The following is a 19,742-nucleotide window of genomic DNA, read 5'->3' on the forward strand; positions in this document are numbered from 1 at the left end:
TTGGCTTTTCTATGCTCATTTTACCCAATTAATAGAATATAAGGGTTAAGTATTCCTTGATGGCCGATCGGCCGGGCGATCTCGCAAGCCCTCATAATAAATAGCATTCTAAAAACTTCCTGGTTGGCGCTGTGAATGCGGAGGACGGACAGTGCAAATGAAGATTCGTTGGAGTTTTGATGCCAAGGCCGGCTCCACTAAGCCAACCAAGCTCTTGGCGCACCAGTTTCCAGCCAAGGTTCAGCTGCCCAGCAAACTTAGGGCTTTCTTCACATAGAACGAAATCTCAATTACTCGCACTACTCATGTTAGCGGGCGAGTAGCGCGACTGGAGACTCCTGGTATTGATAGATCACCAGCCTCCAAGGGTCCAACAAAACGCTTGATATCCCGCCGATAAACGATAAACGAGGGAATGGTGTTGTTTGTGATTCCGAAATTCGGCAGACCGGGGTTCGAACACCATTGGGTGACATCGGCGTACACTCATTTTTCGGCCCCTGCAACCCGTGTGGGGAAGCTATGTCAGAACCCCTTGAACGGTGAGGGGTGGGGGCGGGGAAACATTGCTCGCTGACTCCTTGAGATTCGGTCAACTACATCCTTCTGGAAGAGATGACCGCTGGCTATTCGGCCAAAATCCAAAAATGCAGCTGCCTTACCGCAGGAGTCAAGGTCGTTATGAGCGATCAGCAAATGCCCTCAGGGATCTGTAGTTGGACCCCGCTTGATCTTACCGGTGAATGTTTGCAAGCAACATGGCACGTTGTTGGAGGCATATAACCGGGGTTCACCCGCCTTTGGATGTCGATGTTGGTGGCATTTGAAACGTTTTTCTTAAGACATATACCTTCTCCTGGTGGATGCCAGAAAGTATTTCCGGTCTTCAATTAAGCCATGTCGCGTTTCGCCAAATCGGCATTGTGCCTCTTAGCAGCTGGAATCCCAGCTCTAGCACAATTTCCCCCCAAGCCGGAGGGGGTCAAAGTTTTGGAATCTAAGTTTGGTGACGGTGCCAAAATCACCTACAAAGAGGTGAGCAAGCATATTTCTATCCTTGACCCGTTCTTAGCTCATATCGATGGCAGCCAGGACTTTGCGAGACAACTCCGGGAGTGAAATCGTACTCTGGATACGTTCATTTACCCCCTGGTACGCTGGAGGGTCTTGATGATAATCAGGACTATCCCATCAACACATTTTTCTGGTTTTTTGAATCAAGAAAGGATCCGGAAAATGCTCCTCTGTCAATTTGGATAAACGGCGGACCTGGAAGTTCTTCAATGGTGACACCCCCAGTGTAATTTTCCTTTCTCTCTTGTCCGATGATCTAAATAATGACGTTAAGCGCAATGACCCACCAATTCTTAAAAAAATTTTCAAGGCGAATAAAAGAAGTAGATGCAGGTATCCACTCTTACTGACTTTGGGAAACAGATGGGCCTGCTTGTTGAAAACGGTCCTTGCTTCATCAATCCCGATTCAAACTCAACGACATTGAACCAATATTCATGGAACAATGAGGGTGCGGCTTAAACTCTCCGTTGCTTTTGAGAAGTTTTCTACTAATATTCTGCAAAATAAGTTAATATGCTCTTCTTGGATCAACCGGCCCAAGTAGGCTTATCATACGATACCCTTGCCAACTACACAAAAAACTTGATCACAGGTAAGCTCACCAAGTTGGGTCCTGATGATCCAATTCCACAGCAGAATGCTACGTTCCTGGTAGGGACGTACCCCAGTAATGAGCAAGAAAACACTGCGCTGGGTAGTCGTAATGCCGCGATTGCCCTGTGGCACTTTGCTCAGGTATGGTTCCAGGAATTCCCAGGCTACCACCCAGGGGACTCTCGAATCAGTCTTGCCACTGAGTCTTATGGTGGTCGCTACGGCCCGGCATTTTTCTCGTTTTTTGAGGAGCAGAACCAGAAGATCGAAAATGGTACTTGGAAAGATGATGATGGCGATATGAAAGTATTGAACCTCGACACTCTGATGATCATTAACGGCTGCCTCGACCGCCAGGTACAGTGGCCCTCATACCCAGAGTTTGCATTCAAGAACACATACGGCATCGAATCGGTCAACGAAACGATTTACAATTATATGGTCGACTCCCTCGTTAAGCCCGGTGGCTGCCGTGATATGGTCGATGAATGCCGCGCTATTTCCGCTGTCTGGGACCCGGACAACACCGGCATCAACGACACCGTCAACGATGTCTGCAGCAAGGCCGAGAACTACTGCTCTAGCGAAGTCCGCGGGCCATATCTTAGATACTCAGGTCGCAATTACTACGATATTTCACAGCTCGAGCCAGCCGCATTCCCTACCCCATTTTACCAGGGTTGGCTGAACCAGGCACACGTCCAAGCCGCACTCGGAGTACCGCTCAACTGGACTCAGTCCAACGCCGCCGTATCCAAGGCCTTCCGAAGCATCGGCGACTACCCGCGTCCAGGTTGGATTGAGGATCTCGCTTTCCTACTTGAGAACAACATCAAGGTTGCTCTCGTTTATGGAGATCGTGACTTCGCCTGCAACTGGATGGGCGGCGAGGCGGTGAGTCTCGCGATCGACTATGTCGACTCAGAAAATTTCAGGGCAGCCGGCTACGCCGACATCCGCGTCAACGACACATTTAACGTCGGTCAGGTAAGGCAATATGGCAACCTCTCATACTCTCGTATCCACCAGGCCGGCCATGAGGTTCCGTCCTACCAGCCCGAGGGTTCATTGAAGATTTTCAACCGCGTGCTATTCAACAAAGACATTGCCAAAGGTGAAATTGACACCGCCGTACCGTTGCCCGACGGTGATGGGAAATATTATAGCTCATCGGGTCCGCCCGACACGCTCGGCTTCAAACAGGATCCACCACCGCAATATCCTAAGTTCTGCTATGCGCTTGACCCTGGTGTTTGCACAGAGGAGCAGATTGAGTCTATATTGAAGGGCAAGGCGGTGCTCAAACACTTCCTTCTTGTCGATCAGAATACAAGACGGTTGTTCCCCGAGGTGATTGGGGATGGCGGCAGTCCCACATTGCCACCTTCGTCTGGGTCGAGTTTGTTTGTGAAGGGTATCGGACGACAAGTAGGATTGTTGGCTATTCTCACTGTGGTGGTCTCTGCAATGATGTTTTAGACCGGTGGTTGAATCGTAGACAGATGAGAACCTTACCATATATACGTTATGACAAGGGGTTGAATATTATTACCTTATGTATTTAGATTGGATAGATAACTCTATTGTCATTCATTTCGACTTCATTGAGTCCGATCGGAACTCTAGAAGCGTGTTTCGCCTAACGGATTTCCTCGTCAAGCCCAAACATTCACCAACTTCGACTGACTGCCATAGCGGCTATCGTTGTAAATATAACTTGGCTATTATCGATCGATAGTATCAGTAAGTTTAAGCACAGTGTTGGGAATCAGCACAATCGCATGTGTAAAGGGAGGCTATTGAAAGTCGCAACAAGCCACTCCTTCGCACATTACTTGGAAAAACAAAAATAAGGCTAGTAGACCACTGACAGGAATCAGGTCTTCAGGCTTCGTGGAGCGGGGTCATGGCATAACTGTTTATGTCTTTAGGTATCCAAACCAGAATATCGCATGCATAGTTCGGTACATGACGCCCAAAGCGAGGCATATGCTGTGTTGGTGCGCGCGACTCTACCAACTACTAGTATTTGTTAGCAACAGCTTCGAATCACCAGAGGGTTCCAGTGGATTGCATACTGAGCGCTTCCTAGTTACGAGACATGTGTCCACAGTCACTGTCTGCCGGCCTTAACCGCAACGGATGCCTAGCAGTGTACAGGTCAGTCAAGTGGGAAGGACAGAAAGGACAGATACACCAAAATGGTCATTGCTGATCCACGGCGAGCACTTGTGATGGTTCCTATTCAACTTGTCATATTACAGAGTTGTTGGTGATGTTGTGGTTAAAGTCGTCGTTACCTTCCCCTTGATTTATCGGCTTGCCAAGATGGCACCCTTTAGTTATTTACTTTGCTTGAAGAGTAGCCCAGCCTGTTTTTTGAACCAATCTCTTGGAATTGAATACCCTGGCTCACGGGGAGTAATCTGCCGACTTTGGGACGCGCAATTCTTTGAAATGAAATGGACGTCTCCAACCACTGGCGGTTGGTTGGTCTTTACAGCTGTATCAGGCAGAACGACTGCCCTGGGTGGGAACGACACTGATGGGAGGTTGGTAATCATAGCCATTATCCGGGAAATTATGATCAAATGAATGTATATATTCTAGTTACTGGTGTTGTTCACTTTATCAGCCCCGAATATAATGCATCTTAAAGTCAAGGCCTGACCTGCTTAAATGCCTTCTTCACTCAAGTTTGTGTAATGGCCGATGATTTCACTGAAATAGATGCATTAGGTGTAAAACTCTGAGAGAAATATCACATTCCCAGAGACCTTGGTTCAAGGATCAACTTGGAACGATTGGAGTAGGGAGCAGGCAATATCATACGTTGAACTTCCTGTTTTCTTGCACACAAATCGGAAATTGGAAGCACTAATTTTTCCATTCCAGGATAGACAGTGTTAAAGTCATGTCTTCCCTGCCGACCTGCATGGCGTGTTCCGTGCATGATTGGGTTCGAGTGGAGGATGGCAGTTCAAGCTTCCTGAAAATCTGAAGACAAAGACTGGCTGATAGGGCCAGTTATGTAGGTCAAGATAAGCCTGAACCATACAGGTTCTTGCGAGAATAATGGCCCACTGTTGCAGATTGGAGAGGCTTATTCACTCAATGATGACAAGAAGCAGCTAAAACTAAAGCAGAAATTATCAGTAGGAAGATACCAAAGTCGAGAGCCACTTTGGGGAATACAAAACAAGGGGAAAAAGACAAGTGTTTCACAGTTCCAACCCACGTAAACTTTGAGCAAGGGTCAGCGATATATGAGTGACAAAGCCAGCAGAAGTTTACAAATATATAGTTTTGAATAATAAATGATGTGCGAGAGCTCTGGTCCATTATCCACGCCGACAGGGCTTGGAGTTGCAGCATACCCGCATCTTAACAATAGGAGCCTGTAATCGAGCAGATGATGCTGTATGGGGCATCAGATTGTATCCAGTATGGCGGACGGTTGACGTATATATTTCCGGCTTCACGCCGCAGTCGATGCTGCAGTCGATGCTGCTATGAGGCAGCTGTATTTGTGAAATCGAACTCCACGGTTTCCAGTTTCCGATGAGAACGCAGCCCGAGCCTCAGCTTAAATATAGACAGGGCAGATTTCAGAAGGTCCGGTTGTTCGGTGAGCTTTACCAAGGATTCGGCTGAGTTTTGAAGGTGACAATCAACTGCTGGATATGGCCTGGTCGGGGGCCTTGCATCAATGCTAGGTGGGAATCATGAGACACGTTAGAGGGGCCACTTGCAGGGGGCTGTTTGGCAGGTAAGATCAAAAGCTTCGAGAACAAGACTAAGTCGCTGAATGAACAATGAATGTCGAAAGCCGAAATAAAACGAGTCTTGATGGAAATATTCTCTTACTCACAGTGCTTGCTGCATTGGCTGCTTGCATTTGGTGTTTCCTGCTTGGCTCTCGGCCTCGCATGCTTTTGTTATCTCCAAACCTGTTGGTTGTTCAAGGAGAAGATGGTGACTGGCATATTTTTCTTTCTTCCTCGTCTTCGGCAGGGGTCGCCATCACTGCGCCGTCGTGCATCTGCAGCTGCGGCGGCTTCATTGTCGACCACTGTGCCAGCCCCCTCTTCCTCTTCCTATTTGCCCTTTGCAGCTCACGCTCGTCACACTTCTGGAGCGCTGTCAACTGCTCTGAAGGCGCTGGCACTCGTTTTTCACTTGCTAGAATTTCCCTGTTTCAATTATTTAGCGCCTCTTCCAGACTCTTATTTTAATATTCAATCACAACTGTCCCGAATTGTCGCCCCCGGTTATTGGCTGCTTGGTGCAAGACACCTCATATGCCGTTTCGTAATTAAATTCATATCATCCACACTTGTCTGTTCCTGATATCTGTTGCTTTATGTTGCAAGCTTAGATCGCCACCCAATAGACATAGACACAGACTCACAGCAGGTCGACGCCCCTTATTTTATCGATTATTTCGAGTGTTTCCAACCCAATACACCACAGTCCATCGTGCCTCGCGCTCGGTTCCGGCCCATCAGACGTCACATTTCCATCACAGTGCAAGCAAGGCTCGAAATTAGCCATCGCGGTGACCACAGAGGAAGATAGATAGCCCGTTCTTGATCGCCAACGGTCCTCTGTTCGCCTATGGCGTGACTTTCACATTCCTTTTAATACCATCTCTCAGCGAACCAGCGTTGTGGGAAATAATTGGACTGGAGTTCCGTCAGTGCTGGAAGTATCTGGAATCATTCTTCGTAATGCGGCCGCTACTTGCGATAACGTGAAAGCACATGGGCGTCAAGTGCTATGAGCTTCTCTTAGAACGGTGGAGTTTTTCAAAGTGTGCAATCAAATTTCTTAAACCGGCACCGTTGTCCTTGAAAGACCACTCCATTATTACGAATCTAAACCAAGCCCGCCTCATTGATCTCCATCACTATGCCGTCAGTGAATACTCTGGAGCCGAGCCCAATAACGTCGCGAGCAGATCACCCAGGTCTGAAGGCCCATAGACCCCTCCCGCGAAAACGCGATATATTACCAACGCAGGAGTCGACATCAATACCTCCATCGTCCAGTCCGAGACCAGATGTCACGCCTCCCTCGAACGGATACGCTTATCCTACCGCGCCAGCGCTCCCGCTGACACCCCCTGGCCTAGGATTAGGAGCCTGCGAGAAATCAAGCAATGGTATTTCACGAGAGATTTCCCACGAGCTTATTCCAGGCACGACAGGGACTGGTACGCCAACGCACCAGCTGAGCCCCCCGACACCCGACATTACGCCTCCACGAGCTTTCTCTCAGTTTAAAAAGAGGGAAGGTCTTACTCCAATACACCCGTCCATGTCCTCGAGGGCTGAGTCGTTCACAACTGCCCGAGAAGCTTTGTCATCAGAGGAAGAAGAGCTAGAAAGGAGAAATGTGCCCGCGACACCACTATTGCGCCCAGCCAAACACAAGCTGCCTCACCCTCTACGAACAAATACGTCATCTTGGGAGCCAGAGATCTCGAAAAATGCAGGTCCACTCGAGGACGGCGTCGTTGCAGAGGGAATGAATGTTAGCCAGACGGACGCAACCACGTTTGATTCTTTCGATGGCCAGCGGGCTAAGCCACAGGAAATCGTTACTACAAAATTCCAAACAAGGAAACACAGGCGTCGGCCAATTCTTGGGGAGCACGATCCATTCTCCCAGGTCAGCAGTAGCCCTTCTGATTTGAATCACATTTCTAAATCATCGTCGAGCCGGGAAAGGAGCTTGAAACAGCGTGTGCAAGATTCTCAAAATACTCCCCATACCTCGTCCGTTGAGGGGTTTGCGGAGGATATAGGATGGGCCGCGGAACAGGAACAGCCGGATATGAGCGAACGCATCCACATTTGGCGTCTCTCTGGGATCTCAACCACATCAACCGTGGAAGCTATCGTGATAGACTCTCCACCACGAAAACTGCCGACGTTACGGCATACGAAAAAGAAAGTCTCCCTTCGTTCTGCCAGTTCACCTCTTCCCAAATCACACTTTGACGATTCAACGTCTTCTTTGGCGGACTCTCACCCTCGTTTACTCCGAAGGTCAGCCCGGATTACCAATGAAAACCGATGGAGCGTGTCATCAGATATGTCCTTCGCCGCCAGCGCAACCTCCACGCGACCAAAACCGAAGCACGATGTCGTACCGGTTGTAGTAATTCCTCAGCGGCGATCCTCGTTGAAATCTACACATTCTGGCAGCAAGGACCATTCACGAACGCATTCTCTCGGTTCTAGTTGTCGGCCTGCAACTGCGCCGGACAACTCTATCGGGTCTTTTGACATAGCTCGGCGGACAAGACGCACTTTATCCGCATCTCTACCTTCCACGACCTCAAAAAATGTGGGTTGCGGCAGTTATTCGTCCGGACCAGTTATTCCCCAAAGAAAGTCCTCGTTATCCGCACCTACCAGTAGAAATAACTCGAGGGCACCTTCGCTGACGTTGGAGAGTTTGCGACATGCACTTCCTCCTACCTCCCAACCCTCTGCCCCTGAACGCCGCAATCACAGCGCTATGGATTACGGCGCTATGGATCCTGTATCTATCAAAATCCCCGCCCAGGAACCTGCCAAACAGTTTGCAAACCTAACTCCACATACAAGCCAACAGCCATGTGATGAAAACGGCCCAATGATATCTCCGTCCCTCACTCTTACGCCGTTTCAAGCATCCATTCAGTCATTATCTCCTGGCCCAGTGGAGATTCACGAAGCCAGGGCTGTCCCGTTTTTCTTCCATAATAACAAGTCACTTTTGCTTGTAGATCAGCAGCCTATCACCGAATCACGAGCTGTTCAGGAGCTGCGCACCTCTCCAGGCGATATGGAAATGAAAGTTGTTCGACCGACGACCCCAGATACATCTAATCAAGACACAATAGCTGATGTTGACTCTCCACTCCGAAACCCTCGTCCTCCGCCAAAACCCCCTGCCGTCAAGGTTATTCCTCCAACACCTATGGATGAAATTAACCAACCCGCTGTTCCAGAAACAATCAATTCCGAAAAATTCAATGGCGGAATGCGTCGCCTTGGCTCAGTTCGCCGTGCTTTGAGCTCCCGGAGACGTGCCGAAACATACACTGCCCCGGTTTTGTCTCAAAATGTACGAAATCCCAAAGCCGGCAAACACATAGACAGCAAATTACATCCATTTTGGTTACCTCGACCATTTTGGGAAGGACTTGTGGACTCTGACATCGATGGCGAGGGTATCACCAGGCCTGATTCTCCTAGCACGAGGAATATCGATGATCTGTACGTCAGTAACTCTTTGGGTATACCGCATAAGCGCGTCGTATTCGCCGGCCCACTGTCAGTTCTTCGGCGGATGTCCAACCGTTCTCGGCATCGGACCGCGCATCGCAAGAGTGGCAACCAAGAATTTCCATCCTTCTACAACACTGGTTTCCCACCCCTTCGGGTACGTCCTACGCGCCGTAATCGCAATTTTAGGCCAAGAATGGTCTTGCAAGTGCCCATACGATCCTTACGCGAGCTACAACAGCGGATTCTCCAGATCCGGCGCCAGAGGGAACAAGATAAGCTTGAGGAGCGAAGAGACAAGTTGAGGAAAAGCATCGGGGGACGAATTCTAACGAATAACACTGCCATCATCTTTCCAGATGGTCGATAAATCTCATATAATGAAGATCTTTTTTTTTTCCCGGCGCCGGTCTCGCGTATCTACGAAATATAACGAACAGGGAAAGTTTCCACTATTTTTGTTTTTCAGTTTGATATATCCGTTTGATCTTTTTCCTCTATATACCTCATCGGTTTTTCGTTTTATTTTTATTTTGTACTGCTTTTTAGCGGGTTATGCCGAACATGCAAATTTTACGTGAGAGACATGTATCATCACGCTGTGTTGATATGATATGACGATTTTACGAATACCTTCTATTGATGCTGGGCCGGGTCTGAACCTGAGAATGGTCTCTTCGATTTAGCGTGGTTTCCCTCCTCGTTGATCTGATATATATTTCTATTTATTTTATTATTTATATCCATGATCCCACTTTCCCGTGCTTTCAGATAGCTGTGTCTTGCTCTTTTTGTTGCCTTGGTGCCCGTTTGTCTCTCTTCTTTCTCGCGTCGAACTTGGTGGTTTATAACATAGATACGATAATGAATTTATATGAGTATGAGACGAGCTGTCCCTGAAAGGAAAGAAAAAGAGAAAAAAAAAAAAAGAGGGGAAGCGGGGGGAAAGGGGGCAAGAATGCAATTGGCATTCTACTCGGACAGGCAAGCGATTATAACGATGCTTGGAAGCCCAGGCGGCTGGAAATATGAGAATTTTGCTTCAACATTTTTATCCCGTTGTTTTCTTCTGTTATTCTGCTGTCATCCTGCTGTTCTATTCTGCTCCTCCTGTGGCCCGTCCTCTGCCTCTCTCTTGGCTAATTATATATCACTGCTTGCTGGCTCGAAGCTTGAGAAAACTGTCCCACATGTCCATTCTGCAGATGTATACTAACACTTCTCGCCACAAAAGTGATGCCTTTTGCAATACAACGGCTAACTTCGTGGCACGAATGGATTTTGCAAAATCTGCGCGTACTACTTGTGATAATGAAGAGATTCCTCCTGTAAATTCTCTCTCACCACTCGAATGACAGGGAGTATATATATATATATAAATATATCATCTTGAAATTGCTAAGAAGAAGGCAAATGCAATCACCCTCTCCCCTTTGCTCAAACTTATCATCCATCAAACCCTCCCTGCGGCTTTCATCCGTTCCAATGCTTCACTCCCATCTAAAAATGGTTGGGGCGCCTTCGAAGAATCAAATTCGATCACTGGAAAATCCGTTTCATCACCATCACCATCGTCCTCTCGATCCTCCCGACCCCCCTGACCTTCCCGCCCTGCCTCCTGCTTCTGTCCACTTCCACTTTCAGACCGCTGACGACTCCCGGTAGCTATAATGGTAGACCTTAACTCGACATCTGCTGGGTGTGCGGAGGGGTTAAGAGGCTTCGAAGATTTGGTTGGTTTTGAGATGGGTTGTCTTGGAAGTAGTAAGGTTCGGTGGTTTGGCGGACTTGTCATGTTTTTCTTCTTCTTCTTCTTCTTTCTTGTCTTTTCATTTATTTTTCCCCTTAAATTTTTCTTTCTTGGAATGTTAATGTTGAATTTTCCTCCCTTGGGAACGCCGCCAAACTTGGAGCACTTGCCCTATCCCACGTGACACACCCCACCAACCTCCAAACTCACCGACATCGGACACAAGTCGAGTCAATCGCTCAGTTAACCCCGCCAACCGGCCGCAAGAAACACTCAGACGCTGAGATTTTGCTCTTTGCGATATCTGCAACCACGCCTCGACGTGGCGTATCCTGACTCTTCTCCTCCCACGAGTGGTCGCTTCCCTGCGGTCCCCTGCGACCCGCCAGGGGCTTGACCTTGCCGATTACGGCCTTCCGTTGTCCTATTGCTGGTCTTCCCCGGTGAGAAGAGATTCACAGCGTGGCTGCCCTGGCATTCAGCGACGACCGTAAACGCAGGGCCAGTGGCAGTGGGAGTGTCGCTGGCGTTGGCGTTGGGAATAGTAACACAGTCGGAAGCGGTGCTAGTGCTCCAGGGAGGATAACAACTCCCACCGGAGCAGCAGCAGGAGTTGGGCCAGCAGAGCAGCACGGCCGCAGCCGGCGTCCCAGCCCCGCAAGGAGGAATACGGTTGGTTCGTTTGCTCTTCGCCCTTCTCCTGCTTCGGTATCAACTCTTAGCGGTGGAAACCAGAGACGCAATGGGCCTACTGGAGGTCTGGGTAGTTCGCAAGGAAGCATTGAGGATACTGAAGAGACGGAGAATAATACCAACAATACCCAGGATGATCGGAAGAAGCAGCCAGTGAAACGCGCTTGTAATGAGTGTCGCCAACAGAAGGTGAGATGCTCAATTGATATATTTTGCCCCTTCATTCTTTTATTTTTTTGTCGTAGATCGGTATACGTTTATTTTTCTAGTCTAAATGAGCAGTTTACTCACATGTTTTGCAATCGGCTAACGTTTGTCTTCCAGCTCCGGTGCGACGTTATACAAGAACCTTTTGCAGCTTGCTCACGTTGCGGTCGTCTTAAGCTGGAATGCAAGATTGAGTCGAATTTCAAACGGATCGGCAAGCGTAGTCGGAATGCTGAGATGGAACGTGAGATAATTGAGCTGAGGAGACAGATTGCGAATGCCAATGCCGCCGCCAATGCGCAACAACAGCATCAGCAACACCAGCACTCATCCTCCATCAACCAAGGCCCTTCATCAATTTCTACGCCGTTTAGTTCATCTCAGCGCAACATATATCAGACGTCGACGGGCCTTTCAGGGAGTCAATATATGGGATCGCATGAGGCTGTTGCATCACTGCTTGATCTTCGATCAGGACTGGATTCTTCTAGTTTTCTTAGAAGCTCCAGTAGTCAGGTTGCAATGGCCAAACGGCTTGAAGGGGTGTCACTCGCGCCAGAACGGGTGACGGATTTATTTAGCCAGTTAGTATTCTGGATTGAAATTATTGAGCGAATCCAAATCACATTTATGCTAAATATGGACTAGGTTTTTCACATTTTATCACCCTTTCCTCCCATTTCTGGATCGAGATAGGTCACCTGAAGAATATCACTCCACGTCGCCGCTCTTGTTCTGGTCTATAATTAGTGTGGGTTCGCGTCGATACCAGGCCGACCCTACTCTTCTAAATGCTTTGTCGGGGCCGGTGTCGAGATTGGTATGGAGTGTATTGGCAGATGTTCCTCAAAGCTATCACGTCGTTAAAGCATTGGCGCTGTTATGCACTTGGCCCTTTCCCACCAGCAGCACGTCGACAGACCCAACATTTATGCTTTGTGGTATGATGATGCATATAGCGATGCAAATAGGCCTCCATCGCCCGTCTCATGCCCAAGACTTTTCTAAATTCAGGATCGAGTTCAGAGAAGGGGAGTTAAAAGATAGAGTTAAAACTTGGGGTATTTGCAATATCGTTGCTCAAAGGTATAATTTTTTTTTTTTTTTTTTTTTTTTTTGCGTTCGTCAAACCTCCAGTACTATACCTCGTACCATTGGGCGCTAACTCTCTTATCAGGGTTGCAACTGGTTATGGACAACCGTCGCAAACTTTGTTTGACTGGACGTTGTCATCACCGGAATCTGCTGACCAGAATTTCAAGCTTCCAGCGGAAATAAAATGTCGACTAGATATCGAAAAGTTTTGCGATAAAGTAACCAGAGGCCTCTACAGCAATGCCCGAGATCCTGTCGGGCTATCGTGTGATGATGAAAGATTCGTTGTAACATCTATTCTAACAAAGGACTTCGAGGAACTCGAAGGCCAGCTGAGGCAAGAGCATAATTGTGTGTGGTTTTCCTTTTCTCTTTTCTTGTCCCTTTACCTCCCTCCTCCTTTTTTTTCTCATTATTTTTATTTTATCCTTTTTTTTCGGCTGGGAGACTTTACCCACTAATAATTAATTGTATTCTAGCCATCACAAATCTCTATCTTCAGGCAGGAGGTCTCCACCTCCGCCTTGCGGCTTTTTTCGATAACCCGACAGCCAAAGACTATCGAAAAGGCCTTCTGGCGCTCTACCTTGCGACAACCCTATTTCTTGATGAGGTGCTGAATCTCGAAAAGAATGTTGGACCTGTCCTTGCATATATCCCTAATTACATATATCAGATGACTTTAGCTGCCGGTTTCATTTTGCTTAAGCTGTGCAAAAGCTTCTTCGCAGCTCACATTGACATGGACTATACAAAAGCCCTTTTCAACAGGACTATTTGGGCTATACGAAGCATGTCTGTTTCAAGCAATGATCTTCCGGAGCGGTTGGCAGAGGTATTGGCGCAGATGTGGAGGACGGGCGGAGCTCCCGTCTCTCCACATGTTTCGAGATCGTCGGTCAGTCCGGAAATGGATGACACCCTCCAGTTGAAGGTCAGATGTCGCATGAGTATGTCTCTTGTCTACGACTCTGTTTGGCGATGGAGAGAAGATTTTCAAGCCAAAGGAAAGAATCTGGAATGTACGTCCTCTCTCACTACCAATTTACGTCTGTCCGTTTACATGTCCAGGCCTGTGATTCTAACAACAATCAAACAGCCTTCCTCAAAAACCCAACCAACCCGGACTCCAATGCAGACTCCTCAGCGTCCTCTGTTGCCCCGTTACGCGGTACAAGCTCAACGCCTGGTGTTCCCGGCGCAGACTCCAACCTTCCATCCGCACCATCATCTCACACAATTAACATCGGCGGAGAAGGGAATCTCAATACATCTAGTTCCGGAAACGGGATGGGATTCCTGGGTGGTTTCATGGAACCGAATTACGAAGTATTTGATCCTCTAAATTGGATGCTGGATGGGCTGGTGGACTTCCCATACTCTCTAAATCCGGTTCAGGGACTGGAGTCTTAGGGTATCTCTTAGCCTTCTTTTCATTTATTCGTCACATTTAAACCACTATATACTGCTTCTTTATCTCCTTACCAGAATAGAACTCTTCATTTTGTAGCTGGCTTTTCCTGGTTATTTTACATTTCTATTCTCATTCTATCAAAACATAATTTGATCCAAGTCGCTACCACAGTTGGACACGTTTTCGTTCATTTTAGTGAGTTGTATATTCGCCCGAGAAAACATAGAGAAGACAATACATTATCTTCTCTGTTTCTTGGTCTTGCTGGGACCCATCCGTGTTTAATATGGTCCCGGGCATGGGAAAGCACCCCGTAACAAGGTGTTGTACGTCGCAACAAAACTTCGCACTATTTTCTCATTCTCCCTGCACGCCCAGACCGGATTTAATGCCATTGGAAGTTAGCATAGGAGAATATTTGAGTTGAAAGAGCACCCTACTTCAACGAGATAACCGTGGCACATGTGATAACTACAGCACGCTCTCAAACGTGTGATCTGTGCTTGTATGTGAATCATTAGTTGGAAAAATAGTCTTGTGTTCCAAAAGATGCTCGAGAGGCGATGTGGTATTTCTGATAGAACTAACTCTAGATGCAGTTTGTGGGTCTTCATGCATACACCAGCTGCGAATATGATGGCGCATGGCATCGTCTCTAGCTACCTGTTTCAGGTGCTCAGAAAGGAAATACAAGAGTTTCCTATCACTTCTAGACCTGTGGAGTATATATAAATAATTAAAAAAAATAAATAGAAAATAAATAGAAAAATAAAAATATTACGGATAATATAAAAAAGATGACAAGGGGAGAAGGAACATGAGAAAGTTTGCGTGATATGTTGTCATGGGTCAATTTAAGGTTGCGAGAGATGAGAGACGAAGAAGGTAAGCCGATGGAAGGGGGTATCACACCAGACCATTAGAGAGTTCAGAGTTCGAGAAACAGAACGACAGCATTCACAGTCACGTAAAAGAGCAGGCCTTATAAAGAGCCATTCAACGAGCGTCGTAGAGAAAATGCACGAAAAGACAGCGTTAAACCGCCATCAAAAAAATGTTGTCTAACTGGGTATCAACGCCTTCATAAATGGAAATCCAGCCACCCGTGTGACGTATTTAAAAACGATTGAAATCGGAACGAGATGGAAAGCATTTGGAGAATAAAACAAACATAAACCCGGAATTCGTCGCGTATGGTAGTCGACTATGGGACTCTCTCCATACCAATATGCGTGCTATCAAAGAATTGAACACCTACCCTCCTTTCTCTTTTTCCTTTCTCCATCACCGTCGCTCCATTCAGTCATTCTACCTCTCAGCTCTTCGTCCCTCCCCCGTCGTCCTACCTCTGCATCAGAATGAGAACTTGAAATCATCCGGCCTGAGCGTGTGTCAAAAAAGGCGCCACCAATTGCGAGCCTGCGACGTGGTATATCTTGCGATCTTGGCCTAGAATGTTGAGTTTCTTGGTTGGAATGGACGTTATCAAGGGCCTCGACACGACGAGGTTCATGAGATTGAAGATGAGGTGAGGACATGGCCTGAGGCTTTGTAATAATCGGTGAAAAGTTGGGTGGAATGGAATAACGGTAGGTGTAGTGTGTGCGTATTGAATCCGATAGCGATGATCTCGAATGAGTGGACTGTCTTGCTGTTGGGAAACCCTCAATAGAATCACGTGTAGCTGACAGTCGTCTATTTTCTGTGTGTATGAAGTCGGAAGTGGCGGCTGGGGGTGATGTATTAGGATCTAAGTCGAAATGATCTGTAGGCCCATTCCTACCAATTACTCGGGCAGGCATTGACCCAGCTCCCAAAGCAGACCCAGGAATAATAGATAAATTTGGGCTTGGATTTTCCAAAGATGATACCCGGGGCGGCCTAGTGTTTGGAAATTCTGCTGTCAATGACGATGCTTGTGTATTTAGTACAGGGGGTTGAGGCGGGGCGGGAAAGAAAGATGGCTCAGTTCCATCTCCATGGTTCAGTACGGGAGGCCCTATCGGACGGCTTCCAATATGGCGAACCTGGTGAATACCAGACTGGCTCTCGGTTGCAGAAATCATCCCGGATACGCCATCGGTAGCTGCTCTTGTATGACTAGAGGAGGAATGTGAGGTATTATTCCTTCTAAGTAGGTTTCCTTGCCCTGAAGTCTCTGGTGGCGTTCCCACTCTCATCCTGAGAAGGGGAATACGTTCCATGGCTGACCTCGTTCGTTCTGTAGCATTATGTGCAGTGGATTCAACTCGGGATGTTTGTGTGCGTCGCAGGTCATGGGTAACATTTCCATGAGACCTCAGTGGCAGACGGTTAGTCGGCGAGGACAGTAGCGTCCTTTGAATATGATCTGGCAGAGGCTCATCCGCATCAGGGGTATAAGGTGGCGGAGGAGGAACCCAGTTGTCTGCATCACTTTCGTGCGGCACCAGTGGTCGCCGGTTCACCAAAACTGAATTTGCATAGCGGGCATTTTGGAAATGATTCCGATCATGGTCAGGCGCTGCAGGCGTTGCAGGCGTAGCTGCTCGACTAAGGAGGTTTTGAGATCGTGGTTGGTTGTTGGTATACGGAATCTCAATAGCATGGATGTCGACAGCTGAGTTGGGATCTGTAGGGGAACTAGGCTGAGAAAAGCTATTTCGGTGAACCCTAGTTGGGACAGGTGGAGTTTCAAAACGCGTACTTCCAATGCTGGCACGATGTCTGGCGAGCGTAGCAGAGCGCTCAATGACAGTATTGCGATTTCTCCCCGACCCTCTGCGTCTATTAACTCGCGTTCTCCTTCTCTCCAGCTCAACTTCGACATCCATAGTTGAATCCTGTTCCGGTAGAGGTATTGGAGCCGCTTCGCCTACCTCAATTGTCAACTCAACTGTATTCCCATCAGTCGATGAACGCGCAAAGTCAAAAATGACAATCCTGCCGCCATCGACTGGCAAAATACCATCACACATTTCTCCCAAGAAAGAGTTAACGCCGCCAGGAGCTGCTGCCACGAGTCGCTGGAGACGTTTCGTTCCCGAGCTTCCAGGGTTGACGCCATCCACCCACTTTATTGCGGTGATATCATTCATAGATGACAATACCCGCCCATGGATCAAGTGGCTGGGTGGTGTTATCACCTTGTTCAGTCTCTGGGAATTTGTACGGACTGGTTTTGAACCCCAATTTTTCTCTAGCACGACATTCGATGCAGAGGGTCGATCCGAAACATCTGGAATACCATATAGCCATACCCCAGATCCTTGGAAGCCCAATACCAATAGTTCCCCATTACAGCCTGCAGTAGGAACAAAGCTTGGGCCGGGTTCTTTTATCTCGCCGTCACCTCCGGGTCCCACAAAGTACGTAAACCCACCCCTAGCATCATCAATCTGGCCAAGCCGAAAAACTTGTAACTGGGTGTCATATCCAACAATCCAAGTGATGCCTGCATCAACAACAGTCGATGGAACGAGAGTGACGTTATTGTACCCAATCGTGATATCCGGAGATAATATCTGGGTTGTCCACATTCGGGACTGCAACTCTGGCGAAGGCAGCTCGGAATCCAGGTCCATATAAAGAGGCGGGGAGATGGATACCATTCTGGCTTCAAGCGGATCGTTCGACGAGCCAACTAACATCAAACCATCCCGTGAGAACGATAACATATCGGTATGGAAACATCGCACAGCCCTGCGATCTGTTGCCAGTGCCATCTCTCCCAGAGCATGAACCTCGATACTTCCATCATAAGCGATGGCTAAAACTGTCCCTTCCGGAGATAATGAGATTGTACGAGGAATATTGTCTAAAGTAATGGCCTGGATTAACTTCACATTCCCGCCAATGAGGCGGTAGACATTCGCTTGGTGAGACGAAGAAGCCACCGCCAGTAGGCTTGCGTCGTCAACAATGGCAGCCGCGACAGGTCGTCGCAAAGTCTTTAATTCGTAAGAAACAGATATTGGATCTATGGATAGGTCAATCACGAAAATCCTAGATGAACTTAACGCAAGCAATTGATTCCCATTTGCTGAGAAAGTAAATTGGAATGCTTCTCCTTGGGGAAATGCGGATGATGAGCTTGCCGAAGTTGAAATGAGGTTGATCACGGTTTTCTGTGGCCTGAGAAAAGATTCGAACAGGTTTCTCCGAGTCTCACGGGCAAACCTGCGCTTCAACTGCCACAGATCTTCTGATAGCCAAGGGTGCCGCACGCTATCATCGTTGCGCAAAGCAGGAGATGTACAGCCATCTAGATGATAACGATATAATGCAGGAAGATCAGACACTGCCCGCCATTTCCTATTTAACAGAGCAAGAGACGCGAAAGAGTTTGCGTCGACGGTATACAAAATCCTAAAAGATTAATATAAGCGTCATTCAACAGATATCAAATTTTCAAACTATTTTTTTCTCTCCATTTTAACTGATGTGCTGAAAATAACCATCGCCTTATCTTGGACTACACGCGAGTGGCGCAGGAAGAGGATGATCTTAAGACTTACTTCTCAATTATTTGAGACGGGAGAAGGCCCAGTAAGCCACGACCCTGGCATTGAGGATTGCTTAAAACTCTATCATTCTGCTGTACCGTTTCACCCGTCGAAAGTCTCCTGGAAGCAGGCTTTTCCGCAGCAAGGTAGGGCGTTAATGGACCTGCAACCACACCGAGTGTCGTCATATCTGATCCAATACTGACGGGATTCTCGAGACGATTCCAGGGTGGATTAGAATCACCGTCTTCCATGGCCGAGGTGGTAATTCCTTGCAACTACACATCATCATCAATGGTGGGGCTTGAACTGTAGGACAGGACGGGAACAAGACATGGCGATGTGGTTGATGGAAAATGCTGTTTTTGCTCTTTGTTTCGGTGCCGTAAGGTAATGAACACCCGAAATTTGGCTGGGTCCAAAGTTGGGGGCTGTGTTGAGTGGACCTTGAGGCAGCTTCTGAAACCTTTGATCTTTGCAACTCGGGAAGCACTATGGCTATGCTCTGGCTGGTGGAAGTGGCGTCAAGGGATTCACCCAGCGATCTACCTCAAATTCTGAAGATGAGTTGAAATCGAACCACTGCAGACGCGGCTGGCAGGACACACGCAGTACTTGTCTTAAAATAGCAGCGCATCCTGCTCACTAACTGTGGGCCGATGGTGGGTCATGTAAGCGACAGGGATCATGGCTGCAGCCTCCAGGATTCGTTGAGGAAAGAAATATGCTGACGCCATGTCGACGGTTTGACGATTTTTTCCGCTTGAGCTGTGCGGCCCCTGGACCGCCGTCAATATCCTCTGCCTGGAGATTTTCCGCCATCAGCCAGACAGCTTTCCTTCTTGACTGTGAGGCTATCATGAGAGAGTGCATTTGTAGATCTAGTAAATCACGTGCCAATATATTGGCAGTCACGTGGGTCATTCCGACTGGGTTAGCCGATGAATTGCCGGAGCAAGCCATATCAAGCCATATCAAATTGACGATTACAGTTTGCGATATGCTGCATGCTGATCAGCTACTCAAATAATCATGGTTGCTTCGTGTTTGTTTTATTTGGAAGTATTTAGATTCGCTGCATTGGAAGGAAGACACTATTAGTCGCCAAAATCCTTTCTTTTGATGCACCATTGATGCATCATTGATGC

The 19,742-nt window shown here is 47.8% G+C and overlaps 6 protein-coding genes across 6 annotated transcripts; 4 read left to right on the forward strand and 2 right to left on the reverse strand.

The window, feature by feature from the left end:
• Positions 1-380: 380 nt before the first annotated feature.
• Positions 381-3,263, forward strand: HCBG_00439 (carboxypeptidase; the record flags this gene model as incomplete). The annotated part of the gene is made up of 4 exons (XM_045427489.1): positions 381-1,035; positions 1,089-1,160; positions 1,438-1,525; positions 1,586-3,263. 4 exons carry the CDS (start codon positions 898-900, stop codon positions 3,148-3,150), a joined length of 1,863 nt encoding a protein of 620 aa, XP_045291464.1.
• Positions 3,264-3,999: 736 nt separating this feature from the next.
• Positions 4,000-4,913, forward strand: HCBG_00440 (uncharacterized protein; the record flags this gene model as incomplete). The annotated part of the gene is made up of 3 exons (XM_045427490.1): positions 4,000-4,223; positions 4,567-4,630; positions 4,707-4,913. 3 exons carry the CDS (start codon positions 4,000-4,002, stop codon positions 4,911-4,913), a joined length of 495 nt encoding a protein of 164 aa, XP_045291465.1.
• Positions 4,914-5,632: 719 nt separating this feature from the next.
• Positions 5,633-6,225, reverse strand: HCBG_00441 (uncharacterized protein; the record flags this gene model as incomplete). Its single annotated transcript, XM_045427491.1, has 2 exons — positions 5,633-5,864; positions 6,083-6,225. The coding sequence occupies 2 exons, from the start codon at positions 6,223-6,225 to the stop codon at positions 5,633-5,635; spliced, it is 375 nt and encodes a 124-aa protein (XP_045291466.1).
• A 357-nt stretch (positions 6,226-6,582) lies between these two features.
• HCBG_00442 (uncharacterized protein) lies at positions 6,583-9,321 on the forward strand (the record flags this gene model as incomplete). Its single annotated transcript, XM_045427492.1, has 2 exons — positions 6,583-9,108; positions 9,205-9,321. The coding sequence occupies 2 exons, from the start codon at positions 6,583-6,585 to the stop codon at positions 9,319-9,321; spliced, it is 2,643 nt and encodes an 880-aa protein (XP_045291467.1).
• Positions 9,322-10,621: 1,300 nt separating this feature from the next.
• Positions 10,622-14,366, forward strand: HCBG_00443 (C6 zinc finger domain-containing protein; the record flags this gene model as incomplete). The annotated part of the gene is made up of 8 exons (XM_045427493.1): positions 10,622-10,684; positions 10,979-11,028; positions 11,184-11,583; positions 11,719-12,185; positions 12,250-12,687; positions 12,779-13,047; positions 13,176-13,718; positions 13,796-14,366. The coding sequence occupies 8 exons, from the start codon at positions 10,622-10,624 to the stop codon at positions 14,107-14,109; spliced, it is 2,544 nt and encodes an 847-aa protein (XP_045291468.1).
• A 982-nt stretch (positions 14,367-15,348) lies between these two features.
• Positions 15,349-18,848, reverse strand: HCBG_00444 (F-box domain-containing protein; the record flags this gene model as incomplete). The annotated part of the gene is made up of 2 exons (XM_045427494.1): positions 15,349-18,457; positions 18,607-18,848. The coding sequence occupies 2 exons, from the start codon at positions 18,846-18,848 to the stop codon at positions 15,349-15,351; spliced, it is 3,351 nt and encodes a 1,116-aa protein (XP_045291469.1).
• Between the last annotated feature and the right edge of the window lie 894 nt (positions 18,849-19,742).

Source organism: Histoplasma capsulatum (assembly GCF_000150115.1).
Source record: "Histoplasma capsulatum G186AR genomic scaffold supercont2.1, whole genome shotgun sequence".
Taxonomy (NCBI): Eukaryota; Fungi; Ascomycota; class Eurotiomycetes; order Onygenales; family Ajellomycetaceae; genus Histoplasma; species Histoplasma capsulatum.